This window comes from Aplysia californica, unplaced genomic scaffold, assembly GCF_000002075.1.
Source record: "Aplysia californica isolate F4 #8 unplaced genomic scaffold, AplCal3.0 scaffold00787, whole genome shotgun sequence".
Taxonomy (NCBI): Eukaryota; Metazoa; Mollusca; class Gastropoda; order Aplysiida; family Aplysiidae; genus Aplysia; species Aplysia californica.
In genome coordinates this window covers 147,132-161,803 of record NW_004798057.1, presented here as the reverse complement: position 1 = coordinate 161,803, position 14,672 = coordinate 147,132, and the positions used below count along the sequence as shown (strand labels likewise).

The window sequence follows — 14,672 nt, the reverse complement described above, 5'->3', positions numbered from 1 at the left end:
TGTGTGCATTAATGTATATTGCGTGAGAAGAAAGGAAGTAGTAAGAAAGGTTTTTGAAAAATGGGTATTCCAATGTAAAGCGCATTGAGCTACTTTTTTTGGAAATGCGCTCTATAAATGTTATATATTATTATTATTATTATTTATTAACACAGCCCCAAACAACACTACTAGGCATTGTGCATTTGAAATGCTGGTAAAACAGAATAAAAGAAAACAGAAATAATACAGGTATGGCATAAGGCGTTCATTACAAAAAAAGCAAAAGCCTCATCAGTATTAATCTATCGCCCCCAAGTAAATCTCAAAACGGCCAGGTCAATTTCAAGATAACAATCAACAACGTCCGCACCAGGTGCCGCAGCATAGAAATATATTCTCTTCATAATAAACTTACCCCTGCGAAATGTGACTCATGCTGCCTTTAACTTGAAACTCCACTCATACAAAGACAGCAATAATTACAAACGATGACAAAATGGCGACGAGCTACTGCATTCTTTCCCTTTCACAACAGTGGCAATTAAAATTCAATGGTCCGCCATTGAAAAACAACTCGTCGTCCGGGAGAGTCACGTGACAGTAGTGGGGTTTATAAAACAGGCATTTCAGTGACAGGGAAATAGAAGAAAAACAAACCAAATCAATCCTGGAGATATTGCTCAATTTAATATCTAAATACAGTGCAACGTATTAAACTTTGATGATTCTATCCAAACTTACGTTGTTTTAACTCATATTATAATTTTTTAAATGTAAAAAGTACTTTCAAGTTAAACTTTTTAAACGCTCAGGTGCCGCAATTACAATATTATCAGGATTATGCCCCCTGGCCTTCGTTCGTTGCTGAGTACAATAGGCCTAATCTTGCTCAGTTGTTTATTAGCCTATTATTAAATTTCCTTGAGACTTCATGCCAAATTATTCAGTAGCCAACAAAGTGAGAAAAGAACTTGAATTTCAAGTTGATTTACAAATTATAATGAAAGTCTTCTTTGATTGTAAGTAAATGTAACCATTGCAGAGAAGAGTGTGATGGTTTCTTTATAAGAAGCTTGTTTATCCATCAACCATGAAGAGATCGAAAAATGATCACATTCGCTCCACCATCAGCCGATATTTCAAACGTCGACAGTTCCATGTAAGTTGTTTACTTGTTAGTTTTTGGCAGTAAGAACAACTAGGGCGTTTCGTTCCTTTAGTTTGAGTTCTGCTTTATTTTTGTTTACATCAGATCATCAGAGACAAACTGCAACTGCCACTCTCTTTGACTTGGGTATCGAATCGGGGCTCTTTGGAAATTGCCTTCCCGTTTGTTTACAAAAGAAACAAAAGTGATTGCTGTTGTTACTTGAATATAAACCAATGTTTAACACTTACCTTCTGTCTGCCTGCGCCTACAGCAGGGCTCAGCCAAACCTGTTTCTCTCTGGGTGGTGATCCTTTCCTCAACGATGGAGCCCCGATGCGTTGGAATCTCACACGTTACACAGAGAAACAAACCGAGGCTCAAACTAGCCTTTTCTCCATCCGAAATCTCAGCAGGCCTCCTCTGCCTTGCTACAGCTCTCCCCTCTAAAATCTAACCTCTACAGTTTATAAACTTGCAAACAATACAACTGAACTGAGACTCACACTTTCAGCCAAACAATACAATAGCTAGGCCTAACCCCCTGCCACAACCAAAAACAACCAAATAGACCACAATTGCAAAGGACAAAAGTGGTCATACAGGCTAAGTTTTGTATTAAAAATTTATTTTGGCTGGATTGGACTTTGATGGACCCACCATGTTCATGTGTGTGTTAATGCGCACTAGCCATTATAACAGTGGGCCTGGGGGTTTCAAGCCGCCCCGCTATCGGGGGGAGGGGGGGCCTTGCAAAAATAATATTTTTTTAAAAACACACAATCTTCACGTTTACATGGCAAATTATCAGTTGGAACGGGAAAGCAATTTCCAAAGAGCGCCCTAGAATCTAGTCTAAATTTCGGCTTGCAGTGAATGTCTGAGACTGATGTGGCTGTCCACTTTCAACTTGCTCTTGGTTGAGGCTGAGTAAAGAGCCTCCATGTACTTGAACGGTTGGATAGTTAAAAGTTAGATTGATCGAGATGTGACTCGATAGGGTCAATATAAGAAATTTATGACTACCTTCTAAAATCTGTTCTACAGACTACCATTTTTCATTATAAGAATAGTGATCAAGATTTAATATCCTGTGCAGTGGGGTAAAATCAATCTGACTGCTTTTCAGATTTTGTATCAATGAACATGCCTTATCCATATTATAAATTTTATGCTTGTGTACTGTTTTTCATGGTAAAATATATATATATTGAGTCTTGTTTACACTGATTACATAAAATCTTCTAACTTTCAGGAATCTGAAATGCCCTCTAGAAAAGATGGCCGTCGAGAACAGACAGTAACAGAGCTATCTGTCCGTCGTCGTGCCAAGTCTCGGACAAGTGTAGAGAACACTCTGGCCCTCACCAGCATATCGGGGGATGCCACAGCATGTGACCAGCAGTTTACAAGGCTAGTCATCAAGAATTTTATCTTATCGCTGTTGCGTGCAATCCACTTTATGTCCAAATTTTGATAATATTCCATTTTTACACCCTTTCAAAGCACTATCAAAGGTGCGCTTTTTGACATCATCATCACCAAAATGCAGTTTAATTCTATGGTCAAGGCTTAGAATTTTCTGGCTTTTCATGAATGTTGATAAGAACAACACAACAAAGACTAGTGTTTTGTCTCTTGTGTGAAAAGTAACCAAACAGACTAAAGTGGATTGCTTGCAACACACATGATTTGATCAGACAGCCGCATTGCAATTTCAAAGATACTGTTTTTTATACTGACTAAAGTATTTTGAGTTTTCGTAATAGGATTCTAAAGTCTAAGTCTTTTCTTTCTGTAAGGATTGCTTGAAATGTACAATAAATTTTTTGAAATGTTACATTTGAATGAAATTGCACTTTTTCTTTTTACAAGGGTTCACATATCTTTTACAGTTAAAAGAGTAGTGAATTTATAGGTGCGCCTTTGTTCTGTCTTCTCTTCTTTCTGCTTGTTGTAAATTGTGGCCTGCTTATCCCATATCTTTAGATTTTTTATTAATCTCAAACTGTGTTGTTGCTCTTCAGATTCAAGCATTTCATTCTTGGAGCAGCCAGCCCCCATCATCCAAAGCTCCAGCCACTCCTGCTACCGATGTTTGTGCACACCTACCTCGAGATGTTGTGCAACGGACAGAAGGTTCCAGGTCTGTATCACGCCTAGGGGTATTAGTTTAAGTTTTAGTAAGAGTTTTACGGCACTTGCAACACAATAAGGTCATATAAGTGCCGAAGATTAGAGGTGTTACAAGAGAGTAACAAACATAAAACAGAAGGAGAAGAGATAAGGACCCCAGATGTTTGGAAAGAAGGAGCAAACCACACAGGACGACCCACGCCTTGGTGTATAGCTTAAATCATGAACGCAGCTTATTAATTAACATTAAAGTGAACATTACAGCCGACGCTACGTTTTGAACCGTACCTGTGCATTATGCCGCGTTTTTACTGTATTTCTTTAACTCCTTTTCCTCACGAGTCAAGCTTTCATGTCTACATATTATTGGTCTCTCCCGTAGTAACAAGGTACATGGTTATTATACCAAAGGGGAGGTTTGAATGAAACAGGATTTAATGCCAGGTCTAAAGAAGAAATCCATCATTGATGAGGATGTAGATTTTGATTTAGCTGTTGAGTCACACGAAGAAGACAAAGATAGAACTGATCAGTGGACCATCCAGACAATTGGGCGCAGAAACATTGACTACTACTTGAAATAAACCCAAATCTTTAATCTGTGTTTTGCAGCTTATTTTATATTTTTGTCATGTGTGGTTGCTTTTGAGATGGTTGATTTTTTTTTTACTTTTTGATTTTGTTATGAGTTATTATGCCCTTTTGTCTGTTTTCACAACAAAGCCTATGGCAGGATTGAGTTGAGCATGAACATTTTGCCGTTTCTTTTTCTCAGCTCAGAAATTCCACGAGAGACACGGAGAAATGTTCACCGACGAGAAAAGTCAGTCGTTAACGAAACTGTTGAAGAAGCTGGAGACCAAGGCTGAGGTGATGTCCAACAAAGAAGTCACAGAATACAGGTAAGACTGGAGCAACTCTCTCCGTCATTGGCTCTCTCTCTCTCTCTTTTTCTCTCTCTGTCTCTTTCCCTCTCCATCTCTCATTCCCTCCCCCCCTCTCTCTTTACCTCTCTCCTTCTCTCTGTCTCTCTCTCTCTTTCTCTGTCTCTCTCTCTCTTTCTCTCTCAGAATCAAAACAATTATAACAAAAGGGAACTATTGCAGTAATTGTTTTTAGTGGGGCATAAAAAAAACGCTTACAACCCACACTAATAGGACCTTATGCAGTAAGTGCTGTAAAATTCTTACCAAACTTGACTGAATTAACTGTCGTTTTATAATCTCTTGCAGGGAGCACAGGTTCTTGCTGAGCGTGGAGCCGGACACTATGGACTATCTGATGCATTTTCTCAAGGTACGGTGTTCTCTGACAAACACATGCTACAACACATTGGTACAGAAAGATGACATCACTGACACACACATACTATGGGGGCTCTCGTGGCCTAGAGATTAAGGTGTTGGCCTCTCATTCAAAGGTCGCGGGTCCGAATCCGTGTAGTGACGGGAAAAATCTTCTTCTCTAAAATTGTCCCCTTTCACCTCCTTTCCTGCTCTCTAGCAATGTTCTGTCTTCTGCTTTCATCTCCACTTTCTGCCCCCACCCCCTCCTCTGGGCTCCTGACTCTTTCTGCAGCCTTTCTACTGCTGCTCGTTGGCTCCTTCTTACACTCATACTACAACACATGGGTACAGATAGACGACCACACTGACAAGCTGCTTTACTTTCTGACTTTAATTTTTTGTTTTAAATTGTTTATATTGTCTGTATAAAAATAAAAATTTGGTTTGTTTAAAAAAAAAATTTCAGAGCAGGAGGATGGTTTTTTTTAGAGCCATCTTCTTTTGGGAGGGGGGGGGGGAGTGGGTCTGATAATTATATGTTTTGTTTACCATTCATTCTTGTAACACATCTAATCTCTGGAGCTTATTTATGCCCTTATCGTGTTGCAGGTCCTGTAAAACTCTTACATAAACTTAAAATAGCAATTACAGAAATCAAAAATGTCAAAGATATGTTTTTTGTTTTCTTTTTGTTTTTTCAGACTGATGACAGCATGATCATGTTGCAGGTCTTCAACCAATGTGTCAAAGTTAATGGTAGGTGCTTCAGGCTCTTTTCTTTCCAAGAACTGCTTTGTACTCTCAATAAAATTTGAGCCCTCTGGGGTTTAGTTGGATTTTTTTTTTGGGGGGGGGGGTAATTTGAAGAACCCCAGATGTACTTATGGTACATAAATAGATTTCAAATTTGTGTTATTGAAGAATTGTTTGGAATGATTTTGGTATTAGTTTTTTATTTCAGGGTTTGTTTGAGTTGGGGGGGGGGGGTTGTTTTTGTTTTTCTTAAAGAAATTTAAGATTTGATTTGTTAACAGATTTTTAGAAACATTTTAGTTTACAAAATGTGGCATATCTTTAAAAGCTACTCAAGATATTTGAATTTTTTCTTTTAATCAGCGTGTTCAACATTGAATTTGCTACTAGATTGTGACAACTGGGTCCTTTCTCCAGGCAGGCAACACACATATATATTGCTCTTATAGAAATAACGGCAGGGCAGTTTGACAAACATCTTCTGTGTCCTCTCCCCACCAGGGCAGTACTACTGACCGAAGTTGTGTGTAGGCCATTCCCAGAGGGGGGATATTAACATGTTCTTACGCACAGTAGAATTGTAAATGGGCTGATTATCAATGAACTGCTGCTTTTTCTCTCCTCATCCTTACTATCATCATTTTCCTCTACCTCTTATGTATGTTTGTCACTCTTGTGAATTGCTATTTCCGGGGATTCCTTGATAGTCGAAGCAGACTTTGTGCTGTTGAGGCTAGAGAGGAGATCAGAGTAAGCCTGATTCCCCATTTGGATTTCTCTGTTGACATCCACCCCTTGGCGCTCATATGACCTTAGGCAGTTGCGAGGACCGTAAAACCTTACTAAAACAAAAACAAAAATTTCCAACATCTGGGACCTTTCTCTAGGCATACGACACACACAAATATATAGTGTACTTTTAGAAATAACGGCAGGGAAGTTTGACAAACATCCTGTATCCCCTCCCCATACCTCCAGTCACCAAGTCCGAGTCCAGCGGGCAGCTAGAGCTGCAGCCTTTCTCCGACATGGACACAGAGACGACCTCTGTGGGCGACACGCCAACAGACGTCACCGTGAAGACGGAGGCTAGCCAGGGGGAGCAGCCGCAGCAGGAACAGAGTCTGGAGGAAGAGCTGAGCGCGGCCATCTCGGCTGTGCGAGGATTACCTCCCTGCCTGCCTTCTATCTGTTTCTTCACGTTTCTCAACACCTACCAAGGGTGAGTGGGTGGGTGGTTGGCGGGTGCTCTGGTGTGGTTTGCTCCTTCTTTCCTATCAAACATCTATCGTCCTGATCTCTCCTCCTTCTTTTTTATGTTTGTTACTCTCTTGTAACACCTCTAATCTTCGGCACTTATATGACCTTATCGTGTTGCAAGTGCCGTAAAACTCTTACTAAAACTAAAACTGAACTAAAGGGTGAGTGGGGGGGGTGGAGCACACTGTGTACATGTAATTTTTTCGTCTGACAGTGCAGACGTTTTAGCTTGTTCACTGGGTTTATAGTACTTATTTTATTTCTGGACTTTAAAAATAATTTTAGTTTTTAAGTTATTTAAGAATTCTTCGGAATAATTTGTTTGTTACTCTCAGGTAACACCTCACTCTAATCTTTGGCACTTATATGACCTGATTGTGTTGCAAGTGCCGTAAAACTGTAACTAAAACAATACCGTGGGGAACATTACCTCTCACTGTGTGAGTCACTTGATTGTTGGGAATGTTAACATTTAAATGTGGGTGGTTGGCGGGTGCTCTGGGGTGGTTTGCTTCTTCTTTCCTATCAAAACATCTATCGTCCTTATAACTCTATCTTCTGGCTCTCATAATGACCTTATGCAGTTGCGAGCGCCGTAAAACCTCTACTAAAACTATACTAAACTTACATTTAAATATATCAATAATGCGGTCATCGCGAATATTATCCTGTTTACTGTATGAGTCGTGTGATTGTGTGGCTTTCAGCCTGTGTTCCTCCACCATCTCCCCGGACAAGAAGAAGCTGAGCGGGTGTTTCGAGGACGCCAGCATCTCCATTTGGAACCTCGAGCCCGACGTGTTCCGCCGCGCGCCCGCAGACACGGACGTCAGTCGCATCGTCTTAGGGGCGGACCACATCCTGTTTAGCGAGGACGAGATCAAGGAGAGGATGAACAAAAGGTCAGCGTTTCTAATGGGTCTGGGGAACCGTAATTATATGTGTCACAAAGCAGTGGAATCAGGTGCTTGTCTATTTTTGGGCATGTTGAGTTATTGGTATCGCCGTAAAGCTTTTTCATTTGTCTTGCTTTCGATGGAAAAAATATCCATTTATCTTAAATTTTATACAGGTTGAGATTTTGGCGATTGAAATAGGTGGGGGTCCCCTGGTCTCAGAGGTAAAACAAGCTAGAAAGTGATCGCCAAAGTTTAGTTATGTCCTTAGTTTGAGATTCTGGGAACAGTGAATTTACACTATTTATGCCTTTAGTTTATGTGTTCTTTGATGGATATGGAAGGTATTGAGCTGAAAAAAAAAAAAAATTCGATAAAAATTCCCGAACCTGCGGAAAAATGCCATTTTCTTCACTGTCATTATTTTGACGAGCGCCTGATTTCACCACGTTGCCTCACTGTGCTTTTAAGTTATATTGCTGTTTTTGATTACTTTTTATTTTTATTATACACATGACTGTGAGCCCGTTTGTGAGTGCTAGCATACTATTATATTATCATGGTTATGTGCACAGATGTGTGTGGAAGAGAGGATGTGGGAGGGAAGAGTGTGTGTGTAAATGGGTGTGCACATTTGCATGCATATATGCGTGTGTGTGCATGTTTGTGCGTGTGTGTCCCGAAATTGGGACACCTTGTCCTCTAGGTTGTGGTTCTGGCACAGCGCTTGCACCCTTACCCTATAGAACAAATCTCTCACTGGGCAGCTGAAAAGTGTTTCCTGAGACAGTTAAAGAACACCATTGGCAGGTCCTACTTCTTTACTTTCTCCCCTGTGTTTTTCGCCATGCACTGCCCCATGCTTTTTTACTTTCACAGCACAAAATGTTACTTATCTTGTCAATGTTCTACTGTCTACTTGAGTGAAAAACTAGACTAAACTGAACTGTTTTTCATGATGTAAGTTCGCATTTTGTTTCAGAAGTGGCCAGAGCACAGAGACGGCCAAGCTGGTGGGTCACCGAGGCCCCGTGTACAGAAGTCGCTTCCTGTACAACTCCAATAGTCACCTGTTGTCCTGCTCCGAGGATTCCTCTGGTCAGTATCTGTATCTGTCTATCTATATATCTATCTATCTATCTATCTATCTATCTGTTTATCTCTCTCTCTCTCCCTCTCTCTCTCTCTCTGTCTCTCTCTCTCTCTCTCTCTCTCTCTCTCTCTCTCTCTCATGTACTTTTAAAAAAAATAATTATATATATATATGTGCTCTTCACATGCAAATGTCAAATAAACATTCAGTTCAGGTAGTGTGACAGTGATCCAGTTTATGTCGATGAAGCCATTAAACACTTACAGCTACAGCTAGATGTGTACGGTAACCCTTTTCCCCATATTATATGTTCATGGCTATGTTTACCCCGTTTATCTAAAAAAAAAAAAAATTAAAATATATTGGTGTGTTTGTTAGGTGGGTGCTCTCTCTGTTGTGGCTTGCTCCTTCTTTCTTAACTAACATCTAACGTCCTCATCTTTCCTTCTTTTGTGTTTGTAACTCATATGTAAATGTAACATCTCTAATGCTCAACGCTTATATATGATTTAATTGTATTGCAAGTGCCGTAAAAATAACCGAATAGAAAACTACAAAAATATTAGGTAGCGTAAACACGGCCTCGCGGGCACTCGCGGCCTTCCGACCGCGTGGTATCGGTGAAATCGGGGTAATTCCGATCGCTGTTTCTTTGCTCTTTCGCTATAAAACACCAAATGCCTTACACCTTGTAAAAGTTCCGCTTTTCCTCGTTACAATGGTGTAAGTTGTTTATATGTCCGATTAGTAGGAGCTGGAGAATCGCCGACGAAAGCGAAGCCCCTCGCAGTCGGAATGCGTGGTCGGCCGGTTGAAAAATTGACACGGGTTCATTCAAATGCTTCGCGGAACGAAGAATGATTAAATACCGTCTTTTCATTGGCGGAGAACTGTAGAGCTTAAAACGGGCTTTCCAGTGGTATGTGTTTTGCCTTTGGCGTTTAAATAAAAAGCTTTTAAAAATACTGTTAAAATGTTTAAAGATCACTTATGTAAAATACCGGCTTATAAAATATATTTAATAAAAGATCAGCTTATTTCCTATTAAAATAAAGTAATCAACTTGGAATTATTTTTTATCAATCCTTCCGCGAGACTCAGAAAGCATGTGACCCCGCACGCGGGGTACACTACAGTATAGAGCCGACTCGCTCGCCGCGGGGCCCGGTGCGGCGCCGGCCGGGTCAACGCTCTGTGTTTTTGTCGAAATAACGACAGATCATCGTGTTTGAGGCGATAAAGTACTGATCTCACAGTCTTGAAAAAAATTAGGCTCCATATATTTGTTATAGTGATTGTACTCAGTTAATGTGGAGATGTTTAGTGCTCTTGGTACTCTTTTATTGTCTGTCAAACATGGGGTTGCAGCCAGTGACTGACTTTAACAAATTTGATCAAATTTTAAACAACTACCATTTTCTTAAAAATTGACTGAGAAGTTAAAGAATGGTACCAAAATGCTCAGTGGATATAGGCCTTTCAAATGGAACTGATAAATTTGGCATACAATTACTTTGAAAATTTAGTTTCTGGTACCTAAAAATATTGTGTTTAATCTTGCCTTGTCTATGTGTGTGTACGTTCTCCGCAGTGAGGTTGTGGGACATGGCCACCCAGAGCAACGTGTGCCTCTACAAAGGTCATAGTTCAGCTGTCTGGGACGTCAGTGTCAGGTGGGTCTCCACTGTGCTTGTTGCAAAGTTTCGTGCGAATAGAAGGGAAATTAATAAATGAGCTAGAATTTTTTTCGCGTGAACAGATAAGAGTGAACAAGCAATGGGCGCCACTTGTAGGTGAAAATTTCTTTCCCTTTTTCCACCCATCGGTAGACAGCAAAAGATCTTGTCAGTATCTTACTATTTTTGTGCCTATAAATAGCAGCTTGCACTGTACTGTGTAAGCTTCCCAGGAAGTTGAGAGTGTTTCAAAATGCTATCAGGTCTGCTGGAGTAAAGCGCACAGAGTTTTTGCTGTTCAACAGGAAATTACGGTATACATAATATGCTATCTATTATTACTATAATTACTTTTACTATTAGTTATTTTTTCTCCCCTGCCTTATGTGTGTCCAGCTCAACAGACACGTGGTTTGCCAGCAGCTCCCACGACACGACGGCCAAACTGTGGACCACGGAGAGGACGTTCCCGCTGCGCTCCTACGTGGGGCACACCATGGACGTAGATGTGAGTCTCCTCGGCTTGGCCGAATACATGGTCGCTTTTAAAAGGACAGGTGGGCTAACCCAGATTTTGGGGGTTTCCAGAAATCATGACCTACACCAAAAGTGGGCACTGTCCTACCTATAGGAGAAGTTTGGTTTCTTTGGTGTGTATATTTGTTTGGTTATAGAGAAAACTCTCCTTGTCTTTTAAAGAAGCTGAATAAGAGTCAAAAACTTTACCTTCGATTTTCTCAAAATAGCATTTTTCGGGATAGCCCCCTTGTGCTTAAAAGCGACCATATGGGAGGTGTGCTGACAAAATGAGTTACTTCTCGGATTCCAGCCTAATGGAAATTCATACATCAATTTTATAGGTGGAGTTTGTACAATTTGTAAGTGTGGAATACTGAAAGTAGTGAAAGACACGGTTGACTTGAAGAAAATGGCGTCAGTTGAAAATCTATAAATAATGACCTCTGTGTCGATTTTCAGCCGATATCTCCGTTCTTGGATTGCGAGATTAACAATTTCCTTGATGGACAAAGAATGATAAAGGAGATGCTAATTGTGTTGTTTTGTATTACTGTTTTGTTGGATTTTTTTATTTCTGTTTTTTATTTTGTTTTTTGTTTTCCAGTGCGTGGAGTTCCACCCCAACAACAGCTACCTGGCCTCTGGCTCGGGAGACAAGACCGTGCGCTTCTGGAGCCTCACGGAGGCCCGCTCTGTGCGTCTGCTACAAGGTCACCGGGGCTCGGTGCTGGCTCTGGCCTTCTCCCCCGACGGGAAGCTGTTGGCCTCGGCAGGTGAGTGTGGGTGGGTGGTGTAGGCGGTAGTGTAGCGTGGATGCCGTCATTTTTTTAAAGTACAGTAATATATGACGCAGTTTTGACAGGAGAGCCGAACAACAGAATGTTGTTTCCAAGAAAACAAAGTTTTTGCTTTAAAGACGAATTTGGATATTTTCAAAGAGGGGAGGGGGTTGGAGTGTGCTTTTTGTAGGCCCTGTTTCTTATCCTCCCCTCTGTTATTTCTGTCTTTCTTTTTGCATGCGCATGTATTTGACTCTCAGCGGGTGGTTGGTGGGTGCTCTGGTGTGGTTTGCTCTTTCTGTCCTATTATTATAATCTATCGTCCTGATCTCTCCTCCTTTTTTTTTTAGTGTTTGTTACTCTCTTGTAACATCTCTAATATTCGGCACTTATATTATATGACCTTATTGTGTTGCAAGTGCCGTAAAACACACTTACTAAAACTGAAACTGACTCTCAGGTGAGGACCGCCGTCTGCGCGTGTGGGACCTGCGCACGGGCCGCGTCATGAAGGAGCTGCGAGGTCACAGCGACACGGTCTATGCCCTGGCCTTTGACGAGAATAGCTCCGTGCTGGCGTCGGGTGGCGCCGACTGCTGTGTGCGTCTGTGGGACGTCAACAAAGCCACAGACACGCCTCAGTGAGTCGACTGTGCTCTGTTTGTCTGTGAACACGCTGACAACGTGTGTATGTGTCTGTCTGTGAACACACTAATTGCCTGTGTGTGTGTGTGTGTGTCCCTGTGTATGTGCATGCATGTCTGTGGGTCGTCAACAATGCCATGTACACACCGCAGTGAGTCGACTGCTCTGTTTGCTATGTACTGATGTACACACTATTCGTCCACTTGCTATGTACTGTTGTTCCCACTGCTATACTCTCACTGTTTCTGTTCCCAGTTTTTCCTGACTGTTGTCATGTAGGCCTACTGATGTTCCCACTACTGTTTATTTTGCTATGTACTCATGTTCCCACTGTGTTCGTCCACTTGGTAGGCTATCATGTACTAATACTAAAGTACTGATGTTCCCAATTTTTCCTGTTATGTACTAATATTCTCACTGTTTCTGTTGTTCTGAACTCATGTTCCCATTGTTTTTGCTGTTCCTATGTTCTGATGTTCCCAGTTGTTCCTGCTGTATACTAATGCTCTCACTGTTTCAAGTGTTTCTGTTGCTATGTGCTAATGTTCCCACCGGTCATCCACTTACCGTACTTACCCCCCGGGGCAGTGCCACTGACTGTAGTGTCTTTAGGCCAATCCCAAAGGGGGGGACATTTCTCGTTCAAGCATAGTAGAATTGTAAATGGGCTGATTCCTGTCACTCTCATAACTGTGCCTGATCTAAAACAGAGAACTGCTCCTTTTTCTTTCCTGATCCTTACTATTGTCATTGTCTTCTACTTCTTTTGTATGTTTATCGCTCTCTTGTGACCCGCTTTTTCCAGGGTGCCTTGATAGTCGAAGCAGTCCTTGTGCTGTTGAAGCTAGAGAGGTGAGCTGTCTAAGTCTGATTCCCTGTAAAGACTTCTCTGTTGACTCCCACCCCTTGGCACTCATATGACCTTATGCAGTTGCGAGCGCCATAAAACCCTCTACTATAAAAAACATATATTACCGTACTTAACCAAGTACTAATGTCCCCCACCGTTGGTCCACTCACAGGGCAGAGGGTCACTCGTCCCCGGAGCTGCTGGGCGCGTTCCCCACCAAGTCGGCGCTCATCTCCTACCTCAGCTTCTCCTCCTACAACGTTCTCCTGGTGGCCGGCGCCAGCTCGTGAGTCCGTCGTGGTCTCTATGCCAGTCTGACCCAGTGCAGTGCTGATTTTAAGCTAGTCTACCAAAGTCTGACAGACGCCACGCAGTGCTGATTTACCCCAGTCTGAGTCGCTGACGCCGGGCAGTGCTGATCTACGCTAGTCTGCTGACGCAGTGCAATGCTGATGTACGCCAGTCTGACGCAGTGTGGTTCTGATCTACGCTATTCTGCTGGCGCAGTGCAGTGCTGATGTACGCCAGCCTTACTGCCGCCGTGTGTGGTGTTTGTCTAACCGTGTCTGACCAAGTTTTCAATGTCATGCGGTGTTGGTCTACACTAGTCTGACGGAAGCAAGGCGGTGCTTGTGTTTGCTAGTCTGGTGCGTGGCATGTGGTTCCGGTCTATGGCTAGTCTGACAGATGCCTTGCGGAGCTGATCTACCTATGTCTGACAGATGCTTTGTACTGATAGTTAAGCTAGTTTGATGGATGCAAGACGGTGCTGATCTTTGATTGTCCAACGGGTGCCTTGCATTAAGTTGCATTGCTCGTCTACCCTAACGCTATAGATGTATGAAGTTCTGGTTGATGCGAGCGAGATGGAAACAAGATGAAGTTCAGACCAGCCTGACAAATGCCACAAGGGGCTTGTCTATCACAGCCTATGTGAGCACAATAGGCGCTACACCGTGTTTGCACGGTGCAGCCTCTCTATAACGACCTTCGATATAACGACATCCTCTGTATAGCGACATGGTGCCCAGGCCCCAATTTTTTCCTTGTTATATTATGTCATTAGGAATATTTTTGGATGCCTCTCTATAACCACAACTCTCTATAACGACATTTTTTTCTGGTCCTGACGATGTCGTTATAAAGAGGCCGCACTGTACTTAATGATAATAATAAACAATAAATAGCTTTTGTATAGCGCATGTCCCCACTCGAAAGCTAGCTCTTTGCGCTATATTATTACCCCAGCAGACCATAGAAGACTCAGAAACATTCTCAGCTTCCCGGGAAGCATGCTTGTAACCGGCTCAGCGTTGTGACTCTCAATTCCTTTCACAAACGTCCATGATATTGATAATCTGTTCCGTTGACTGTGGCTTGTGAACCTCAGACTTGAAGTTGAAGCCTTGGTCAGCTCTCTTCACCAATGGAAACATTTTTGTTTTTCGAAAAATGGCACTTTTTCTTTTGCCCCGAGTTGCTTCATATTGTCAGGAGAACTTTTTCCAAAGTGATATTTCTTTTTCTTTTAGTTGAGAAATTATTGATGGATAATCCTTGTCATAAAATGTAATTTTCTGACTCCTTCTACTTCTACTTAACATGTGTTTGCACTGTTGTTACATGCACAGCAAGCCCACCTGGGGTGGT

The 14,672-nt window shown here is 41.9% G+C and overlaps 2 protein-coding genes across 2 annotated transcripts in view; one reads left to right on the top strand and one right to left on the bottom strand.

The window, feature by feature from the left end:
* LOC118478652 overlaps positions 1–417 on the bottom strand; it is a 63,428-nt gene extending 63,011 nt beyond the window's left edge. Inside the window, exon 1 of the mRNA XM_035972669.1 lies at positions 398–417. Within this exon, the coding sequence (XP_035828562.1) occupies positions 398–417 (20 nt within the window). The remainder of the gene's footprint in view (positions 1–397) is intronic.
* Positions 418–840: 423 nt separating this feature from the next.
* LOC101854207 (TAF5-like RNA polymerase II p300/CBP-associated factor-associated factor 65 kDa subunit 5L) lies at positions 841–14,045 on the top strand. The gene is made up of 14 exons (XM_005109534.3): positions 841–1,141; positions 2,385–2,542; positions 3,157–3,275; positions 4,041–4,167; positions 4,498–4,561; positions 5,253–5,307; positions 6,283–6,526; positions 7,272–7,466; positions 8,443–8,558; positions 10,145–10,226; positions 10,626–10,737; positions 11,353–11,521; positions 11,988–12,168; positions 13,195–14,045. The coding sequence occupies exons 1-14, from the start codon at positions 1,073–1,075 to the stop codon at positions 13,310–13,312; spliced, it is 1,809 nt and encodes a 602-aa protein (XP_005109591.1). The 5' UTR covers positions 841–1,072; the 3' UTR covers positions 13,313–14,045.
* Positions 14,046–14,672: the final 627 nt, after the last annotated feature.

What these genes read in the sequence shown, in the direction of transcription:
- LOC101854207 (XM_005109534.3), top strand. Translation starts at nt 1,073, where the DNA reads ATGAAGAGATCGAAAAATGATCACATTCGCTCCACCATCAGCCGATAT. An exon ending in AAAGAAGTCACAGAATACAG is followed by an intron (nt 4,168 to 4,497) that starts GTAAGACTGGAG and finishes AATCTCTTGCAG; the next exon opens with GGAGCACAGGTTCTTGCTGA. An exon ending in GTCTGGGACGTCAGTGTCAG is followed by an intron (nt 10,227 to 10,625) that starts GTGGGTCTCCAC and finishes ATGTGTGTCCAG; the next exon opens with CTCAACAGACACGTGGTTTG.